At 47.4% G+C, this 20,856-nt stretch overlaps 1 protein-coding gene across 1 annotated transcript; it reads right to left on the reverse strand.

Moving 5' to 3' along the window:
• Positions 1-9,639: 9,639 nt before the first annotated feature.
• On the reverse strand, positions 9,640-19,840 carry LOC309527304 (uncharacterized protein). The gene is made up of 6 exons (XM_082214040.1): positions 19,711-19,840; positions 16,741-17,221; positions 15,284-15,410; positions 13,683-13,753; positions 12,135-12,261; positions 9,640-11,070 (listed from the first exon to the last, which is right to left on the reverse strand). Exons 2-6 carry the CDS (start codon positions 17,155-17,157, stop codon positions 9,707-9,709), a joined length of 2,106 nt encoding a protein of 701 aa, XP_082070166.1. The 5' UTR covers positions 17,158-17,221; positions 19,711-19,840; the 3' UTR covers positions 9,640-9,706.
• Between the last annotated feature and the right edge of the window lie 1,016 nt (positions 19,841-20,856).

Raw genomic sequence — 20,856 nt, forward strand, 5'->3', positions numbered from 1 at the left:
AGCTCGACAGCTGCTTGCTTGCTTGCTTGCTTGCTTGCTCTGCAAGACTGCAGCCTTCGCCCCGTTTGCCTGGAAGAAAAGAGCTGCTCTCAAATCAAGGCAGCTGCAATTGGGCTGTCAGGCTGCAATCTGCAGGGTCAGGAGTGTGCAGCGAGGCTGCAGTCCGCAGGGTGAGGGTCGTACTCTAAAACTGCAAGAGAGCCAGTGTGGTGTAGTGGTTAAGAGCGGCAGACTCATAATCTGGGGAGCTCCTAATCTGGGAATCTGAAAACAGCTAAATTTGGTAGGAGGGGGGGAAAGGTAGGAAACAGCTATTCTGGCCAGTGGTGGATTTATGGCCTGCGGGACCCTGCGTGTGACATGTCTTTTGTGGGGGGGGGAGCTTATTTGTTCACCCAAATAAGTGTGACTATGTCAAAATTAGGGGTGTGCTGGTTGTTGGCACCCGTCTGCAGTGGTGTAGCGTGGGTTGTCAGCACCCGGGCCAAGGCAAGTAATTTGCGCCCCCTAACCCGTGGATTTGCGCCCCCTAACCCGTGGATTTGCGCCCCCTAACCTTAACCCCCAGATGTTGCGCCTGGTGCGGCCGGCCCCCCCTGCACCCCCCACGCTACGCCACTGCCCGTCTGTCTTGAGAGACAATGGAGTGCGCCTCCAGAGGTGAAGTCAAACTGCTGTGTTAGGAGCACCAAAGCGACCTCCCTGGGGTGCCAGCCTGGGCAGGGTGTCTGGGGGTCCTGGGCTGTCCAGATGACAAGACCTCTTGGCCTCGCTGATGGGGTCCAAAGGAAATCAGAGGAAGACAGTTGGCACCAGCTTGGCTGCTTAGGGACTCCACCCTGGGTTTGTGTGGGGTTTACTCCTGTCCTGAGCCTTAAGGTCCATGAATAATCATAGTTTAGAGGTCCTGGGCCCGAAGGAAGTTAGATTATCCTCCACCAGGGACAGGGCCTTCTTAGTGATGGCTCCAACCTGGTGGAATGCGCTGCCCTATGAAACCAGGGCCCTGCAGAATTTAACTTCCTTCTGCAGGGCCTGTAAAACAGAGCTATTCCGCCTGGCTTTCAATTTGAACTTAGCCGGATCTTTTATTCCCCTTCCTCCCCCCCCTCCCCTTTTTGTGAAGATTACCCGCTCTGGGATCCCACAGCTGGTTCTCCCGTGGTCTCCTTACTGGCCCAAATAGGACTAATTTAGCCATCTAGCCCTGGTGATCATCTAATGTTTATTGGATGGATTTCCCCCCTAAATCGATTTTTGACTCTTGATTTTATTGTTATTTATGCTTTATACCGTAGCATCAATTAAGCGTTTTAAATTTGTTGTTAGCTGCCCTGAGCCCAGTTTCCTGAACTGGGAAGAACGGGGTATAAATAATTTTTTTTTATTATTTTCTTCTCCTGAAGTTATTCTGCAAGGCAGAGGTTTAGGATCAGAGTTTTCCTTCTCCTAGATGGGCTACCTGCCCAGGTAGACAAGCCCCATCTGCCCCTCACTTCCCTCCGTCTACAGCAAGTGCAGAAACCGTCTTCTTGACCATTGGACCAACTGTTGGTCTCATCCACTCAAATCACTGGAGCCTGTCTTTGCATGCAGGGGGAGCCCCTAACTCACTGGGGGTTTGAGACCCATTGGCTGCCCTCACCTGGTTTAGCCAGCTAGTTGACGCCGTTCCCAGGATTGTGGCTGCTGTCACATACGTAAAGGTCAAGGGACCCCTGACCATTAGGTCCAGTCGTGGCCGACTCTGGGGTTGCGGTGCTCATCTCGCTTTACTGGCCGAGGGAGCCGGCGTACAGCTTCCGCGTTATGTGGCCAGCATGACTAAGCCGCTTCTGGCGAACCAGCGCAGCGCACAGAAACGCCGTTTACCTTCCCGCCGGAGCGGTACCTATTTATCTACTTGCACTTTGATGTGCTTTCGAACTGCTAGGTTGGCAGGAGATGGGACCAAGCAACGGGAGCTCACCCCGTCACGGGGATTTGAACCGCCGACCTTCTGATTGGCAAGTCCTAGGCTCTGTGGTTTAACCCACAGCGCCACCCGCGGGCCCTGCATGCCAGAGGTAGGTGGAGCCAAATCAAACAGAGGACTGAGCAACAGAAGTGACTCTTACCTCGTTCAAAAGATGACATTTCAAGCCATGCAGAAGTCAGAAGTTTGTCCAGCCACCCAGCTTCCAGGCGAGCAAAAGGCATTATTCCAGTTCAATGACATGTTCCAGGCAGACAAAAAACAGGACCGGTGAATGGGTGAGGTCTAGGAAGGGTGTAGGCCAAAGGAGAGTCCCGAGAATCAGATAGAAAGCCCCGGGGGCCGCATTAGGCATTAGACGTCCCACTCTTGTGTTAATACCAGACACTAATTCAACCTCCTCTTTTGTACCCCGTTGAACCATTCTAAAAGACATGAGCTTTTGCTGTTTTATTCCATTTCAACATATTCAACACCTGGCTTTCTGATAGAAAATGCTCAAAACGTTGCTGACAAAACTTCGTCAAGCGGAAGCATAGAACTTAAGTCAAACTGTTACATTAAAACATCGTCCATATTACATCTCCAGTTGTGTCAGCATTGGGACACTTCATCCCAGAACGTGGCTTCAATTGAGAACCATTCTGAAAAAGATGCTACCAGGTAAACCGTAGCGACTGGTAGGTCAGAAGGCAAGGGAGCCGAACAGTAAGTGGCGCAAGAGCCAATTGCCATCAGTGAAAAGAGGCTCAGAGCCAGGGGAGTCGTGATACGATGACAATGAGTGGTCAGAGGGAGAAGAGGAAGAAGACTGGGAAAAGGAGGCGTCAGAGGCTACAGGGTTTAGTGAGCAGGGAGAGCCACTGACAGAGAGAAGTCCAGAATCAGAGGCGGAAGCTGAAGTAGGAGTTTGGTGGGGAGGAAGGCCAAGAGGCAGAGATGAGAGACTGGTGAAGAGCTATACCAATATAGATCGAAGGCTCCTGCTCTTAATCCAGGCACTGCACGCAAACACGGCTCTTAGAGTCAGGTGCAGCCGCCTAGGACACCTAACGGACCCAATAAAAACCTTCAAAGGAGTCAGGCAAGGGTGCCTATTGGCCCCTCTACTATTTAATTTCTATCTAAATAACTTAGTATCTGCACTCAATGACTCAGAACTCCCCCCCTCCGAAGCTTGCAAATCGGCATATTTCGGTCCTGCTATATGCCGATGATGCGGTAATTCTATCTAGAACCCCCATTGGACTCAAAAGATCACTAAGAAAGCTCGCAGCATACTGCGAATCTGAACGTCTCAAAATCAACTATCAAAAGACCAAGATACTCGCATTTGGGGGAAAACCAAAGCTTAGAAGCTGGGAACTCCAAGGCCATAAATTAGAGCAAGTCACAAACTACAAGTATCTAGGAATGGTGGTACAGGCCTCAGGAACCAATAAACTACAGTGGTGCCCCGCAAGACGAATGCCTCGGAAGACGGAACTCGCTAGACGAAAGGGTTTTCCGTTTTTGAGCTGCTTCGCAAGACGAATTTCCCTATGGGTTTGCTTTGCAAGACGAAAACGTCTTGCAAGTTTGTTTCCTTTTTCTTAACACCGTTTCTTAACATACAGTTGCGACTTGACTTCGAGGAGCAACTCATAGAACGCGGTGTACATAGTAGCCTTTTTTGAGGTTTTTAAAGACTTTGGTGATTTTTGAAGCTTTTCCAAAACTTCTTTTGCAGCCATTTGGTAAGTTAAGTTTTTAAAACTTTTTTTGGGGGGGGTTGGATTTTGGGTTGGGGTGTTTGGAATTCAAGGACTTGGTGTTGGGAAGGGGTTTGCAAGAATCTGGAAGCTTGTGTGTTTTTTTCCTGCATTTTTATGATTTTCTGTGACCATTGGGCCAGTCTGCTGTTTTTTTAAAAAAATTCTGGGTTTGAATTTTGAAATGCTCTTTACAGTATGTGTGACTTTAAAGAGCACTTAATAAACTCTTGTTGTACCAAATTTGGCTTTGTTTGGACTTTTTTTGACCATAGGAACGCATTAATTGATTTTCAATGCATTCCTATGGGAAACCGTGCTTCGCAAGATGAAAAATTCGCTAGGCGAAAAAATTCGCGGAACGAATTAATTTCATCTTGCAAGGCACCACTGTACACATAAACTCCATCGGGAGTTCAGCGGGGGAAAAACGCAAATTGTATCCTTAAATTCTTCAGAGCACAAGGGGGCTTCTTTGTCCCCGCAGCTCTAAAATTATACAAGGCCAAAACTTTGGCACAACTCCTCTATGGTTCCTTTTTGGGCCCGCCTCCCTCTGCTTTCTCCCCACTTGAGAGAGTTCAATCCAGACTTCTTAGAGCTCTCCTCCAAGTCCCCAGATGTGTCTCAAACGCATGGGTTAGATTGGAAACGGGGATGATGAGAGTGGAGGCTAGCATCTGCCGAACATCAATCTGCAAATGGCTGACATTGAACCTGCTCCCCCGAGGGATAGCCCCATTGATCCTCTGTGACCAATTCCAGTTGGGCTGGCAGACTGCAGTCCTGAACACCCTCCGGAAATTGGGTTTTGCCCCTCAAGCCCTTCTAAGTCTGGGCTTGGACCAGGCAAAAGCTACGGTCAGGCAAAGAATATTAGACACCGAGAGACAGCAGGACTGTGCAAGGTGCCCCAACTATAGAATTGGAGAAATCAAGAGATATATAGCTGCACCGGCAGCATATCTCTTCTTTCTCGTATCTAGGGATGCAATATTTTGAATTATGGTGCTGGAGGAGACTCTTGAGAGAAGATCAAACGCATCAATTCTTAAGGAAATCAGCCCTGAGTGCTCACTGGAAGGACAGATCGTGAAGCTGAGGCTCCAAGACTTTGGCCACCTCACGAGAAGAGAAGACTCCCTGGAAAAGACCCTGATGCTGGGAAAGATGGAGGGCACAAGGAGAAGGGGACGACAGAGGACGAAATGGTTGGACAGTGTTCTTGAAGCTACAAACATGAGTCTGACCAAACTGCGGGAGACAGTGGAAGACAGGAGTGCCTGGCGTGCTCTGGTCCATGGGGTCACGAAGAGTCGGACACGACTAAACGACTAAACAACAACAGGGATGCAAGAAGGGCCTTTACACTCGCCAGAAGCTCAGCTCTTCCCTCGCCGGTCCTGGATGGAGCTTTTAAAAAAGTCCCTTATGCTCAGAGACTTTGCACCTGTCCATTGGGAGAGATAGGAAGCCCAGAACACTTGTTCTTTAGATGTCCCTTTTACGAAGAGACACGTAGTATGATCATGATCCCCTACTGGTGAGGCTCGCCGACCTCCCGCAAAAGCAAAAATTTGACCTTTTGCTGTTGGGCAAAGATCAGAAGAAGACCTGGATGGTCGCCAGATTCTGTCTACAGATCTGTAGGCACAGACCATCACCAACTCAAAATAGTCTGGCATGAAAAGCCCCAAACACGGTTCCATGGGTGATTCTGGGTCAACTCTCTGGGACAGTTTATTGTTGTACATTGTTTCTAAATTTAGTGTTGTATATTGTTTTAATTCTTTTAACCATATTTGCACAGCAGTTTTTAACGTTGTGAGTGTCCTTCTACTCTGCAGCCTCTTATAGTTGTTTTATCTGCGAGTCTTTGTTGGTTTTTAGCTCTTATCTGTTTTAATTATTAGTTTTTTATCCATCCATTATCTGTGTTTAATCTTGTATTTTATTCGGATGTTTTATGCCTGTTTCCTTGTCCTCATTTGCCTTAACAATTATCAGTCAAAAAATCCTAACTGCTATTTTATCTATATGCTTTTTTTAATCCTGGGTCTGTGACCATAATAAAGTTCATTCATTCATTCATTCAAGAGTTATGGGCGCCTCCCCCTGCTGCTGCAACACGCTCCCCTCCCTCCTGGTCTCCCAGACCCAGGAGACGCATGAAGAGGGTGGAGAAGTTAGTGTCACACAGGTACGTCTCAGATTGCTTGGGGGGAAACCCTGGAGGGGGGGGGACTTAGAGAACTGTGGGAAGGTGTGGGGGGGCGGGGGAGAGATCTACCGGAGACGAGTTGCTGTGCTCAGGCCTGACACTCCAGTGCAGATCCTCTTAGTTATTCAGCCCAGAATAACTAAGGAGATAGTACAAGAATATTTGGCTAGTTTAGATGTATTCAAGTCTCCAGGGCCAGATGAACTGCATCCAAGAGTATTAAAAGAACTGGCAGATGTGATCTCAGAACCACTGGCAGTCATCTTTGAGAATTCCTGGAGAACAGGCGAAGTCCCGGCAGACTGGAGGAGGGCAAATGTTGTCCCTATTTTCAAAAAGAGAAAAAGAGAGGACCCAAATAATTACCGCCCAGTCAGTCTGACATCAATAGCAGGGAAGATTCTGGAGCAGATCATTAAGCAAACAGTCTGTGAGCACCTAGAAAGGAATGCTGTGATCACCAATAGTCAGCATGGATTTCTGAAAAATAAGTCATGTCAGACTAACCTGATCTCGTTTTTTGACAGAATTACAAGCCTGGTAGATGAAGGGAACGCAGTGGATGTAGCCTACCTTGATTTCAGCAAGGCATTTGACAAGGTGCCCCATGATATTCTTGTAAAGAAGCTGGTAAAATGCGGTCTTGACTATGCTACCACTCAGTGGATTTGTAACTGGCTGACTGACCGAACCCAAAGGGTGCTCATCAATGGTTCCTCTTCATCCTGGAGAAGAGTGACTAGTGGGGTGCCACAGGGTTCTGTCTTGGGCCCGGTCTTATTCAACATCTTTATCAACGACTTGGATGATGGACTCAAGGGCATCCTGATCAAATTTGCAGATGACACCAAACTGGGAGGGGTGGCTAACACCCCAGAGGACAGGATCACACTTCAAAACGACCTTGACAGATTAGAGAACTGGGCAAAAGCAAACAAGATGAATTTTAACAGGGAGAAATGTAAAGTATTGCACTTGGGCAAAAAAAATGAGAGGCACAAATACAAGATGGGTGACACCTGGCTCGAGAGCAGTACATGTGAAAAGGATCTAGGAGTCTTGGTTGACCACAAACTTGACATGAGCCAACAGTGTGACGCGGCAGCTAAAAAAGCCAATGCAATTCTGGGCTGCATCAATAGGAGTATAGCATCTAGATCAAGGGAAGTAATAGTGCCACTGTATTCTGCTCTGGTCAGACCACACCTGGAGTACTGTGTCCAGTTCTGGGCACCACAATTCAAGAAGGACACTGACAAACTGGAACGTGTCCAGAGGAGGGCAACCAAAATGGTCAAAGGCCTGGAAACAATGCCTTATGAGGAACGGCTAAGGGAGCTGGGCATGTTTAGCCTGCAGAAGAGGAGGTTAAGGGGTGATATGATAGCCATGTTCAAATATATAAAAGGATGTCACATGAGGAGGGAGAAAGGTTGTTTTCTGCTGCTCCGGAGAAGCGGACACGGAGCAATGGATCCAAACTACAAGAAAGAAGATTCCACCTAAACATTAGGAAGAACTTCCTGACAGTGAGAGCTGTTCGACAGTGGAATTTGCTGCCAAGGAGTGTGGTGGAGTCTCCTACTTTGGAGGTCTTTAAGCAGAGGCTTGACAACCATATGTCAGGAGTGCTCTGATGGTGTTTCCTGCTTGGCAGGGGGTTGGACTCAATGGCCCTTGTGGTCTCTTCCAACTCTATGATTCTATGATTCTCTTTTTCCTAATAAAGCGTTAACTCCGACTTGCACAGTGTGATTTACTGCTGGGTCACTCATGATACGCTAGTAGGAGTATAGCATCTAAATCAAGGGAAGTAATAGTGCCACTGTATTCTGCTCTGGTCAGACCTCACCTGGAGTACTGTGTCCAGTTCTGGGCACCACAATTCAAGGAGGACACTGACAAACTGGAACGTGTCCAGAGGAGGGCAACCAAAATGGTCAAAGGCCTGGAAACAATGCCTTATGAGGAACGGCTAAGGGAGCTGGGCATGTTTAGCCTGCAGAAGAGGAGGTTAAGGGGTGATATGATAGCCATGTTCAAATATATAAAAGGATGTCACATAGAGGAGGGAGAAAGGTTGTTTTCTGCTGCTCCAGAGAAGCGGACACGGAGCAATGGATCCAAACTACAAGAAAGAAGATTCCACCTAAACATTAGGAAGAACTTCCTGACAGTAAGAGCTGTTTGACAGTGGAATTTGCTGCCAAGGAGTGTGGTGGAGTCTCCTACTTTGGAGGTCTTTAAGCAGAGGCTTGACAATCATATGTCAGGAGTGCTCTGATGGTGTTTCCTGCTTGGCAGGGGGTTGGACTCGATGATTCTAGTACAGTGGTACCTCGGGTTACAGACATTTCAGGTTACAGACTCCGCTAACCCAGAAATATTACCTCGGGTTAAGAACGTTGCTTCAGGATGAGAACAGAAATCGTGCGGCGGCAGCAGGAGGCCCCATGAGCTAAAGTGGTGCTTCAGGTTAAGAACAGTTTCAGGTTAAGAACGGACCTCCAGAACGAATTAAGTACTTAACCCGAGGTACCACTGTAGTCATCCTAACAGGCCAGTCTCCCCTACAAGTAATCCTTCACCAACAGAGCAATAGCTTGTCACCAGGGCAATGCTTCCCCTAGTGTCCTTGCGTTTTTTATTTTCTTTTACAAATCAGATTAAAATACATGCTCTAGCTTGAATACAGTAAACTGTTAAAAACACCCATCAACTACACTAAATATTCGTGTTATTGGCGGAGAAGATTGCTACACTTGGGCTGCTATTTTAATACTGAAAGATAAAAGAGTGGGTTTTCTAGAGTTCTAGAATAGGGTGCCCCGGAGTAGTGTGGATTGCTCCCTTTCCCAAACACACATGATTTGAATTACAGTTACAAAAAGAGAAAAAACACCACGGAAGGTCCGATATCATCACAAACACTGTTATTCCAAAACAGCAAACACCACCGACCACCATGGCACAAAGTTTTTCAGTAGCTGCAGTTGTTGGCATCCGTCTGCCTCGAGGGACAATGGAGTGCGCCTCCGGGGGTGAAGTCAAACCATCCTGTTAGCAGCATTGAAGTGACCTTCCCAGGGTGCAATAGCCTAAACCCAGGATGGAGAATTTTCAGGTCAGATCAGAACCAGCCAAAAGTTGGCTGTACCAGTTTACCATCAATAGCAGCTGTGTGCTGGCAACTCTAAACAGGCGCAGTCATGTTGATAGAAGTCATAAACCTCATTGAGAGCTAGAAACTTGATTAGTCATGTTATTGCTAAGTTGCTCTATCAATAACCCTTTTGTTTAAAGTAATGCTTGTTTTATTTAGACCTATTCCTTTTTGTTCTATTTATCATTAAACTTTATTTGTTATACAGTGGTGCCCCGCAAGACGAATGCCTCGCAAGACGGAAAACTCGCTAGATGAAAGAGTTTTCCGTTTTGGAGGTACTTCGCAAAACGAATTTCCTATGGGCTTGCTTCGCAAGACAACAATGTCTTGTGAGTTCCTGCTGGTTTTTTTCCCTTCCCCCCCTTTTCCTAAGCCGCTAAGCCGCTTATCAGCTGATCCGATCAGCAGATAAGCCGCTAAAAGCGCTAATAGCACTAATCCTTCAATGGGCTTGCTTCGCAAGACGAAAAAACCGCTAGACGAAGAGAATCACAGAACAGATTCTTTTTGTCTTGTGAGGCACCACTTATTTTACCATTTTAACCTATCTGTGCCTTTCATTTGCATCCAATTAAGGCTGGACCAATTGCCATCTACTCATTGAGGAAAAAACTAAAACACTCCAATCTTTCTCCTGGGCTGGAATTATGACTGAGAGGGCTCTGGAACGTACTGGAATCTTGGGGAAGGGGGACATATCCCGGCCCTACAGAGGGAGGAATCCAATGACTGCTTACAGGATCCTCGTTCCAACACTCAGAGTGGATCCTCTGATGGGAAATGAGATTTCTTTTCTCGCTGAAGCTCTTCCCACACTCTGCGCATTTGTACGGCTTCTCCCCCGTGTGCGTCATGTGATGCCTAAGGAGGTGCGCTTTCTTGCGAAAGTTTTCTCCGCACTCTGAGCACTTGTACGGCTTTTCCCCTGTGTGGATTCTCTGATGTGTAACAAGGTTTGTGCTCGTACAAAAGCTCTTCCCGCACTCGGAGCAGGTGTACGGCTTCTCCCCTGTGTGAATGCGCCGGTGCGAGGTGAGGCTGGTGCTCGTGCTGAAGCTCTTCCCGCACTCGGGACAGGCGTACGGCTTCTCCCCCGTGTGAGTTCTCTGATGGAAGATAAGGCTTGCGTTCTGAGCAAAGCTCTGGCCGCACTCCAGACACGTAAACGGCTTCTCCCCTGTGTGGGTTCTCTGATGCGCCATAAGGGTCGAGCTATGACTGAAGCTCCTTCCGCACTCCAAGCACCGGAACGGCTTCTCCCCCGTGTGAGTTCTCTGATGTAAAGTAAGGTTTGTGTTCTGACTGAAACTCTTTCCGCATTCCAGGCATTTATAAGGTTTCTCCCCAGTGTGGACTCTCAGGTGGGAGGTGAGCTGGGACCTGTGACTGAAACTCTTCCCGCACTCCGAGCAGGCGTACGGCTTCTCCCCTGTGTGGATCCGCTGGTGCCTCACCAACGTCGTCTTCTGACAGAAGCTCTTTCCGCACTCCAAGCAGGTGTACGGCTTCTCCCCTGTGTGGATACGCTGGTGAGTGATCAGGGCCGCGCTCTGACGGAAGCTCTTCCCGCACTCCAGACAGGTATAGGGTTTCTCCCCGGTGTGGATTCTCTGATGTCGGATAAGGCCTTTCCTCTGAGAGAAGCTCTTTCCGCAATCCAAGCATTTGTACGGTTTCTCCTCTTTGTGCGTTTTCAAGTGAGCGTTAAAGGTGGATTTGCAACTGAAACTTTCCCCGCACACCGGGCACTCGTTGCCTTCTTTCCCTTTCTCTCTTTTCTCTAGGACCGGGGCTTCACAGAAAGCTCCCCCCATGGCAGCAGAGGAAATATCCCTCGTCTGCTCATCCCCTTCCGTTTCCTTGCTCTGCTCTTCCAGCTCCTGTTCACAAGCAGCTCTTTCCAGCAATAATCTGGGCGCATCTCCCTCATTCCGAGCGCCAAACTCCCAGCCATCACCTGCCGGAACAGCGAGAGAAAATCGGTAAGAGCCTGAGAGAGAACCAGGACCCCAAACCTAGGGAGCAAAACCGAGTTTAATGCCGTTCTGAGCGCTAATACAGAACAAATCTCAAGCGGAAGCAGTTCCTTTCAAGTTATAAAACGGGGACTCCTTCATGGTTAATAAAAAATAGACCACTTTTATTTGACTTGGTGTAAGTTTTTCTCCGATGTTAACTCATCCACACAGCCCACTAAATCTTAGCAAGTCTACTCTGAATTAGAGACCATCTGTAAAGCAATTTCAGGTAGTTCTCCTTCAAGGAATAACATGCAGTAAACTTCAGATTGCTCTTCCAAATTCCTTCCCTAAAGATGGAAATCTATATTGTGTCCTAGATCTATTGCCCAGTGTGTCATAGAAACCCTCCTCCTTCGTCCACCTCCTGGATTTCCTGATCCTCTGACTTGTCTTTGTGTCCTACCACCTCCATCTGGCTCTGAGTCTTCTTCCTCTGTGGGTTCCCTAGAGGGTTCCTCGGCTGCAGCCTCCCACCACTTGTCACCCAGCCAGTCCCCGACACCGCAGGCTTGAGGCTCCATAAAGATAAAGGACCATTAGGTCCAGACACAGACGACTCTGGGGTTGCGGCGCTCATCTCGATTATTGGCAAAGGGAGCTGGCGTACGGCTTCTGGGTCATGTGTCCAGCATGACTAAGCCGCTTCTGGAGAACCAGAGCAGCGCACGGAAATGCCATTTACCTTCCCGCCAGAGCGGTACCTATTTATCTACTTGCGTGCTTTCGAACTGCTAGGTTGGCAGGAACAGGGACCGAGCAACGGGAGCTCACCCCGTTGCGGGGATTCGAACCACTGACCTTCTGATCGGCAAGTCCTAAGCTCTGTGGTTTAACCCACAGCGCCACCCACGTCCATACAGGATGGCAAATCCCTGTCTCCTAAGAGACCCCCACGAGCCTGCCACAAGAACTGGACCCAAGCAAAGGATGCTGGGTTCTGATGCCGGCGGCCGTTTTGACTGTCAACATCTGCCAAGTCAAAGCAAAAAGGAAGCCTTACTGAGAGAGGTCAGGTTCCCACAATTCTCCTCCATAACTTCCACATGCAGGGCTCTCTGGACCGGATCCAGCAACACCCACTCGTCGTCTGTGAAATATACAGCCACATCCTCAAAGGACACCCGATCCTGGAGGTGGAGAAGGAAGAAGAAAACGAATTCTCTTTTTTAAAAAGTGGGGGGCAAGGAACACAATGAAGAGTTGTGTCCTTTTGAATTATGGTGCTGGAGGAGACTCTTGAGAGTCCCATGGACTGCAAGAAGATAAAACCTCTCCATCCTTAAGGAAATCAGCCCTAAGTGTTCAGTGAAAGGACAGATCGTGAAGCTGAGACTCCAATACTTTGGCCTCCTCATGAGAAGAGAAGACTCCCTGGAAAAGGCCCTGATGTTAGGAAAGATGGAGGGCACAAGGAGAAGGGGACGACAGAGGACGAGATGGTTGGACAGTGTTCTCGAAGCTACCAGCATGAGTTTGACCAAACTGCGGGAGGCAGTGGAAGACAGGAGTGCCTGGCGTGCTCTGGCCAGGGGGTCACGAAGAGTCAGACACGACTAAACAACAACAAGAAGTTCTACTCAAGCGTAGGTCCACTGCAAAAAATGAACCGGTTAGGCAAGTCCAGTAACTTAGATGGGACTGTTCTGCATAGGCTGAAGGTGGGTAAAAGATTATTGTAGTAATAATAATAATAATAATAATAATAATAATAATAATAATAATAATAATTTATAACCCATCAATCTGGCTGGGTTTTCCCAGCCGCTCTGGGCGGCTCCCAAACAGAATATTAAAAACACGGGAAAACATCAAACATTAAAAACTTCCCTGCGAAGCTGGTCAGACGGAAAAAGAATCATACAACCATAGAATTGTTGAGTTAGAGCAGTGGTTTGCAGAGGGGCACAGTCTAGAGGGGGAAAGCTGGGAAATACTGGGCAAGGAACAACTAGAAGAGGAAACACCAGGAGAGAGCCAGTGTCCTTGGAAAGCATTCCTTAGCCTAGGCGGGCTTTGAGAGTGGCAGAACAGAGAGCTCAGCGGCAACAAGCTCAGATCACCCAACGTAGGAGTGACTTAGATTAATGGGGACGGAGGGGGTAAACCTTTACTGGGAGCAACGCCGTTTCTAAAGAGATATGCATTCCTTTGTCTCTCGCTGTGATTATTAAAGAAACTAACTGGGTAAGAACGCTCCTTTCGTCTGATCTGCTTATTTACTGCCACCGGGGGAGGGATCCGATTCTCCGAAGCCTGACACTTCCAGCTTCCCAATGGATCTCCTGCTTGGTCACTATGAGGATAGATGCAGGGACCGGTTGGGCCCTCTTTGGCTGCAAGAATCAACAAGGTTCTCCTGAGGTTCTCATGTTCACAACCGGAAAGCCTAGTTATGCTGAGGTTCTTAGGGGGTTGGGGGGGGCTGTTCTTCATTAACAGACTCCCCTCGTCTTCTAGATGCTTCCTTCGCTGTAGCAAAGGGACAGAAACCTTCCGGGCCTGGCATGCGAGCTGCCTCCACTGATCCCTCTGGTATTCTTTCCCCTACCTGATCAGGCCCCACAGCCGCCATTTCCACTCCGCCAGAAGGAGTGCGGGTCGCCGGGGTCACTCTGTTGCCTGCGAGGAACACAAAAACAGAGGGAGGATATTTCGTTTCCTTTAAACATCTTGCGTTTCCATTTCAATCAGGGTGGATAAAAATCAATGATTTCTTTAAAAAATTAAAATTGGATATTTAAAATTTAAATCGGATTTTTTAAAATTTCAATGGGATTTTTAAAGTAAAAAGCTTTTGGAGGGAAAAATCTTTCTAAAGAAAGTTTTCTATTTAAGTTACATTACAGTCCAAAGGCTATTCACCAGGAAATAAGGACATGTTTTAAGTTTTTCCTGCGTGCTAAAACACAGTCTAAGTTTATTTATTTGTTTTTAAAAAAATGTTTAACCACATCAGTTAACAAACATGGATACATATGTGTCAGGGAACTGACATCGGAGCCAGAGGCGGAGGCGAGGCTCTCAAACGATGCTGGAGAAGGGCCCAGCAGGGGGAGAGGCGGCTCACCAGCTGGGGAAGGAAATCAGCGTAACACCAGGGATAAAGGGGGGCAGATGGGGGAATCGGCGAGGGGGCTCCAGGACTCTTCGCCGGAGATCGAGGAGAGCACGGGTCCTCCACCACCCACGCCCTCCCTGCGCAGAAGACTTCCGCGCAGGGAGAGTAGGAGGAGACTTGGAGTCAAACAACTTTTATGCTGGAAAAGGTTTAAGAAACGCCCACTGACGGATTCTGCCAGCGACTGAACAGCCACGAAGTGTAGGGCTGTCCAGACAGAAAATGTTTAACAGGGCAAACTAGCCAGGAGTTGCACCAACTTGCGCACGAGTAACCCCTACAGTTATTACAGCATGCTATAATGTTATTGTTTTAGTTAAATAAATTGTTTAAATTGTTATGAAGGAAATGATTATTTTTCTCCTTTCAATAAAGCAGAAAAGTTGTCCAAATATAAACAGTCAACTTATTAAACCTCACAATAATTTCATAATTATCTGCCTATGTATAACCAAATCAGTAAATTTTGATATAACTGTAAAAACCACTCTGAAAATGTATTAAGATTATACCAGCAAGAATGAGTCTTTCTGTAAAATAAATAAATAAATCAAGTCTTACTGATTTGTGATTTAAATTGTGATTTAAATTGTGATTTAAATCAAATCCACCCTGGTTTCAATATACCTGGTTTGCACACCACGCCAAGCTGTGGCTCACTAAACCATAGCTTGTTGCTCAGCTCAGGGGGAGAAGAGGCTGAGAAAGTGTGAAAGCAACATATATTTACAGTAGATAATTAAAGGAGTAAATTAAATGAATTTGGAAATGCAGAGCATATGAAAACGTAAATTTAAGGAACCGCAGAAAGAGGAGGAAGGAAGTCAAATTTTGAAATGTTAAATGGATTGTAAAATTAATGAAATGTGTAAATTTGAAAACTATAAATAAAAAAAGAAAAAAGAAAAATATTTTTGGCAGGTGTCGGAAAGCGTACAGTGATATTGATAGCCAGGGAGTTTGAGACTGCGGGTGCTGCCACACTAAAAGATAAATTCTTACAAATGGAGACAGGCGGCAGTTTTCCTTACCTAGCGAGTTGGCAGTTTGGTCACACACTTGCACAATCCACCTGAAGAGTCGTCTTTCTCGGGGAGCTGAGGCTGCCTGCTCTGCCCCACGGAAACCCAGAGAGACTTCAGCTAGAGGTCCCTGCCCCTGAAGCAGAAAGGAGGGATAATATTATTACTAATTTCCTGGCCTAATTTCCCTAAGCACCCAGGGTGAGGTACAGCAATTAAAGCCCAACCTTAAAACCACTTAATGCAATTTACAGCCACAGGAGAAAGGTTCTAAAAAATCAGAAGCAGTGTTAGAAAATCAGATACAGATACAGTCAAACCTCGGATTCCGAACGCCTCTGCTTTGGAACATTTCGGCTCCCAAATGACAAAAACCCAGAAGTAAACGCCTTGGTTGTCGAACATTTTGGAAGCCGAACAGGCTCCCGGAACAGATTACGTTCAACAACCAAGGTTTGACTGTATAATCTAATCCCCAAACAGCATTTTAAACCTAGGTTACGGTCGCAACAATGGAATGTCCAGGTGCCAAGGTTTGTTTGGTTTTGGGTTTTTTTGCAATTGAACATCATCGTCATTATTATTCATTTCATTTCGGTACTGCTTTATATTTTACAGAACAGATCCTCCAAGTGATTTGCAACATTCAAACATAAAACAGGAATTGGTTCGGAGTAATTTGGACCTTTTGGTTTCTAACCAGTTGGTCCTGATTAAAACATAAAACAAAACAATCCAGAACAAATCAAATTAGAGCTTATTTCAGATCCTTCTCCAAGGGATATTTCGCTTTCGCCAGTCGCCAGCCTGGTGCACCGAGAGATCTCCACACGATCCGTGCCAGCAGACTCTTCTTACGCTCTCTTGCATTTCTATACTTGACAGAACATTCATAATCCTGAAACTCTTTTCCTTGCTTATTTTAGAAAAGGAACACAAACATACTAGAAAAGTGACAAATGTGTAAGACAAACTGTGCCCTCTAAATTTGATATTATGCTGAAAAATTCATGCCATGTCCAAGCATTTAAAAAAGGAAAAGGAAATGGGGAGTGGGAAGAGAAAAGGAAGAAGAAGAGGAGGAGGAGGAGTTTGGATTTGATATCCCGCTTTATCACTACCCGAAGGAGTCTCAAAGCGGCTAACATTCTCCTTTCCCTTCCTCCCCCACAACAAACACTCTGTGAGGTGAGTGGGGCTGAGAGACTTCAGAGAAGTGTGACTGGCCCAAGGTCACCCAGCAGCTGCATGTGGAGGAGCGGAGACGCGAACCTGGTTCCCCAGATTACGAGACTACCGCTTTTAACCACTACATCACACTGGCTCTCACCACACTGGAAAGGGGTAGGCAAAGTGTTGGGGGCTTGAATTTCCTCCTCCTTTTGGAAACTAGTGGGGTTTTTTTTTACTTTATTCATGCTCACATTTTTGTCTTTTGGAACTACCAGAACGAAACTCTCTCTCACCTTCTGCTCTGCCTGCTTCTTCTCCTCTGCCCGACTCAGGAGAAAACCTTCGGCCAGGGCCACCGCCTGGGAACTGGTCTCCGCTCCGCATTCCCTGACCCAGTTCTCCATCTCCGGGGGGAGGACAGCCAGGAACTGCTCCAGGATCACTAGATCCAGGATCTGAGCCTTGGTGTGTCTCTCTGGCTTCAGCCACTCGTGGCAAAGATGGTGGAGTCGGCTGCAAAGCTCTCGGGGTCCCTCGGCCTTCTGGTAGCAGAAGCGCCTGAAACGTCGGCGTTGGGCATCCAAGTCAAGGGCATCCTCCTCGCCTAGGATCTCTGGTGTGGTTCTTTCCCAGAATCCCCCGCTGCTCCCAGTCTGGATAACATTCTGGCGTCTTCCTGCTTTCAGCTTAGCCAAGACTTGCTCCTCCATTTCCCAGCCGCGCTCCGAAGTCACCCTCTCCCGGGCCCCCAAAACAGCTTCCTCCTCTTTCCACCTGCGATCACCCAAATGGATTAGGCTTCTAAACCAGCAGAGAGCCAGGAAATCTTACATGAAATGTTACACTAGCAGAGCATTCAGATAATAATAATAATAATAATAATAATAATAATAATAATAAAAATAATAATAAATTATTTATACCCCGCCCTTCCCAGTTCAGAAAACCGGGCTCAGGGCAGCTAACAACAAATTTAAAACACTTAATTGATGCAACAAAAAACAGCATAAAATACAGTATAAAATGTGGATAACAATAAATTCAGAATTCAAAAATCAATTTGGGGGGGAAATCCATCCAATAAACATTAGATGATCACAAAGGCTAGCTGGCTAAATTAGTCCTACTTGGGCCAGCGAGGAGACCAGGGGAGAATTAGCTGTGGGATCCCAGAGCGGGCAATCTTCATAAAAAGGGGAAGGGGAGGGAAGGAAGGGGAATAAAAGATCAGGCTAAGTTCAAATTGAAAGCCAGGCGGAATAGCTCTGTCTTACAGGCCCTGTGGAAGGAAGTAAAATCCTGCAGGGCCCTGGTCTCATGGGACAGAGTGTTCCACCAGGTCGGAGCCATCACTGAGAAGGCCCTGGCCCTGATGGAGGATCTGACTTCCTTAGGGCCCAGGACCTCTAAACTATGATTATTCATGAACCTTAAGGTCCTTTGCAGGGCATACCAGGAGAGGTGGTCCCGTAAAATTGGCAATCTCATTCGGGCATCTATATATTCCCCCCTAGCCCATACCAAAGCGTATTACTGTATTTCAGGATTCAGATTATGCAACGTATTCCATAAGCCAGTGTTTCCCAACCTTTTTTGGGCAAAGGCACACTTGTTTCATGAAAAAAATCTCGAGGCACACCACCATTACAGCCCTGTGACGTCAGCGCACAGCATCACGCCGGGAGGGACGCACAAAAGTGTAAGTTTCAATTTTTTCCCTCCCCCTTGCCTTCCTTCTGTGCCAACCGCCAAAAAGCCAAGAATCGCGGGACCGCCGGCGGAGGGGGGGAGGGCGAGCGGAGGCAGCGGCGAGCCCCGTTCCTCCCCATCCGCCCCATTCCATGCAAGGAGCGCGAACAGGTGTGAGAAGGGGGTCAAACCTGCGGGCCGGCGCCGGGGAACCTCCAAGCTTTGGGGGTGGGGGGGGAGGAGGCAGCAAAGTGAGGCAGGAAGGAGAGCGCGGCTTGGCTGGGTGAGCTTGGGCAGGGGCAGTGAATGAGAGCCGCGAGGCGGGCGCTGCGGACGGAGGCGCTGCCCGCCGAGCTCGCAGGCAGCCAGGCAGGCAGACGGCGAGAGCCCCGCGCTGGGCAGCCTCTCCTCGCCGCCGCCGCCCCGCCTCTCACCGCCCGACTCGCCCGCCTCCCTCCGGGGACGGCGCCCCAATCGAAAACTTGACTTTAAAAAAAAAAATCTTTCGAATTTTTTAATTTTGCCTGCGGCACACCAGGCAACATCTCGCGGCACACTAGTGTGCCGTGGAACAGTGGTTGAAAAACACTGCCATAAGCACAGTCTATTTAACACCCTATTCAAACTACAATACAGAATACTATTTTTTCCCTTGTAAGTATTGGACGGGACCCTGAGGGTCATCTAGCCCAACCCCCTGCAATGCAGGAATCTCAGCTGAAGCATCTGTGACAGATGGCCACCCAACCTCTGCTTAAAAACCTCCAAGGAAGGAGAGTTCACCACCTCCCGAGGCAGAATGCCTCCGAAGGCCAGTTTTTTGTTAACTGCAAGAGGGGAGAATTGCAGGAACGGCTTCCTACTCTCAAATGTGCGATGTTTAATTGCGTGTAATGTTCAATTACACACACACACACACACATATATATATATATATATTGCAAGCTGCACAGAGTGCCAGCAGCAACCCAGTGTGAGATGGGTGATGTGCAAATAATAAATAATAATAATAAATTTTATTTATACCCTCCCCTCCCCGGCCAGAGACGGGCTCAGGGCGGCTAACACTAATAAAATTACAGTAAAAACATAATAGGGGGGGAAAAACAATTTAAAATACAGGTTAAAATGCAATTTAAAATGCAGCCTCATTTTAAAAGTAGCCCATAATATGATGATGATGAAATCGGGTGTCCCTATTTTCAGGGGAGGAATGTGGGCTGCTGTCCTCCCTCCAGGAGGCTGCAAATGCCTCTGAAGGCCAGCTCTGGGGAATTGCAATGGGAGGGAATTGCAAGAGGGGCTTCCCACTGGGGGGGGGGGTGAGGTCTTGCCCACTGTGAGGACAGGATCCTGAGCCAGGAGGGCAGGGCTCCTCCTTGCAAGCCAGCCAGCCAGCCGCCCGCCCACCTGCCTTGCCCCCTTCCTCTCCCCTCCGCTCAAAGGCGCTCCCCACTCATAGAACCATGCAATCTGAAGAGTTGGGAAGGGAACCCCAGGGGTCATCTAGCCCAACCCCCTGCAAGGCAGGAATCTCAGCTGAAGCATCCAAGACAGGTGGCCATGCAACTCACCAGCTCCTTCCAGCAGGCCTGCTGCAAACAAAGACCCCCCCCTTTTTTTTTTCTCCCAGGGAAGGGGGCGGGACAGGAAAGAAGCTGTCACTCTCCTCTGCCCTTGGCTGGCTTCCTTCCTTTGCGCCCCCTCTAGGAAGCGCAGCCGGACTCTCTCGTTTTAACCCCGAAGTGCCCGGGGATTAGAAACAGCTGCAGCTGCAGAAACAACCACGGTCTCGCTACGGGTTCACTAATCGCGACTGCTCCTTAAAAAACAATGATAATTGTTTTATTATTGTTTTAAAAATGCATTTCTTTCTCTTTCCTTCGAGGTGCAGGAATGTGTACAACTTTAGGAGCAAAGTGTTTAAATGTGTTGTTGGAATTATCGACTTGCCCTTGATCTTATTTTTGTTATGTATTTTGTGTCTTTTCATCATAGAATAGTAGTGTTGGGACACCGACGGTCATCCAGCCCAACCCCCTCCAATGCAAGAATCTCAGTGTTTAAACTGAATTGAATTTTATTATTATGGTCACAGACCAGTTCTGGCTCACTTACAAAATCAGGAAAATCATAAAACACAACAGGAATACATTGAATTGCAATTGGGTATAACAGAGAATCTCAGTGTTCGCTGTCTTTACTGATAGCTCTCTCCCGCCCAAATACACACAACCCCACCCACATAAATAAATTATATGGAAGGGTATGCTCCCTGAAAATTAAGATTCGTCGTCGTCGTTTGCATAGATGTTTTCTTCGCTTACATCCTTCTGGTTCTGCTGTCCCAGGAGAAGGACAAGATCTGCTGCCAAACGTGGCTGTTCTTCAGAAATCCCACTGTTGTCCACTTTGAAAAGGAAGTGGTGGAGGATGTTATTGGCCCAGAGATGGAAAGAAGATAAAAGTCCCAACCAGAGAAGAATGGCAGATTAAGTTGATGGATTAGGCTGAAAAGGCTAAAATGACCGGAAGAATCAGAAATCAGGAAGACCAGATTTTTAGTAAGGAATGGGGGAAATTTATAATTTACCTTAAAAAACCATTGTAAACAGTTAAAATTGTTAGTAAGGTTGGAATAACACTTGTAGTTTAATGGTGGATTTTGGATATAATGGAGATGTGAAAGATCTGGATTATTAAAAAATATGCAGGAGGAA

The sequence above is a fragment of the Podarcis vaucheri genome, assembly GCF_965113315.1.
Source record: "Podarcis vaucheri genome assembly, chromosome: 2".
In the NCBI taxonomy this organism is placed as follows: domain Eukaryota; kingdom Metazoa; phylum Chordata; class Lepidosauria; order Squamata; family Lacertidae; genus Podarcis; species Podarcis vaucheri.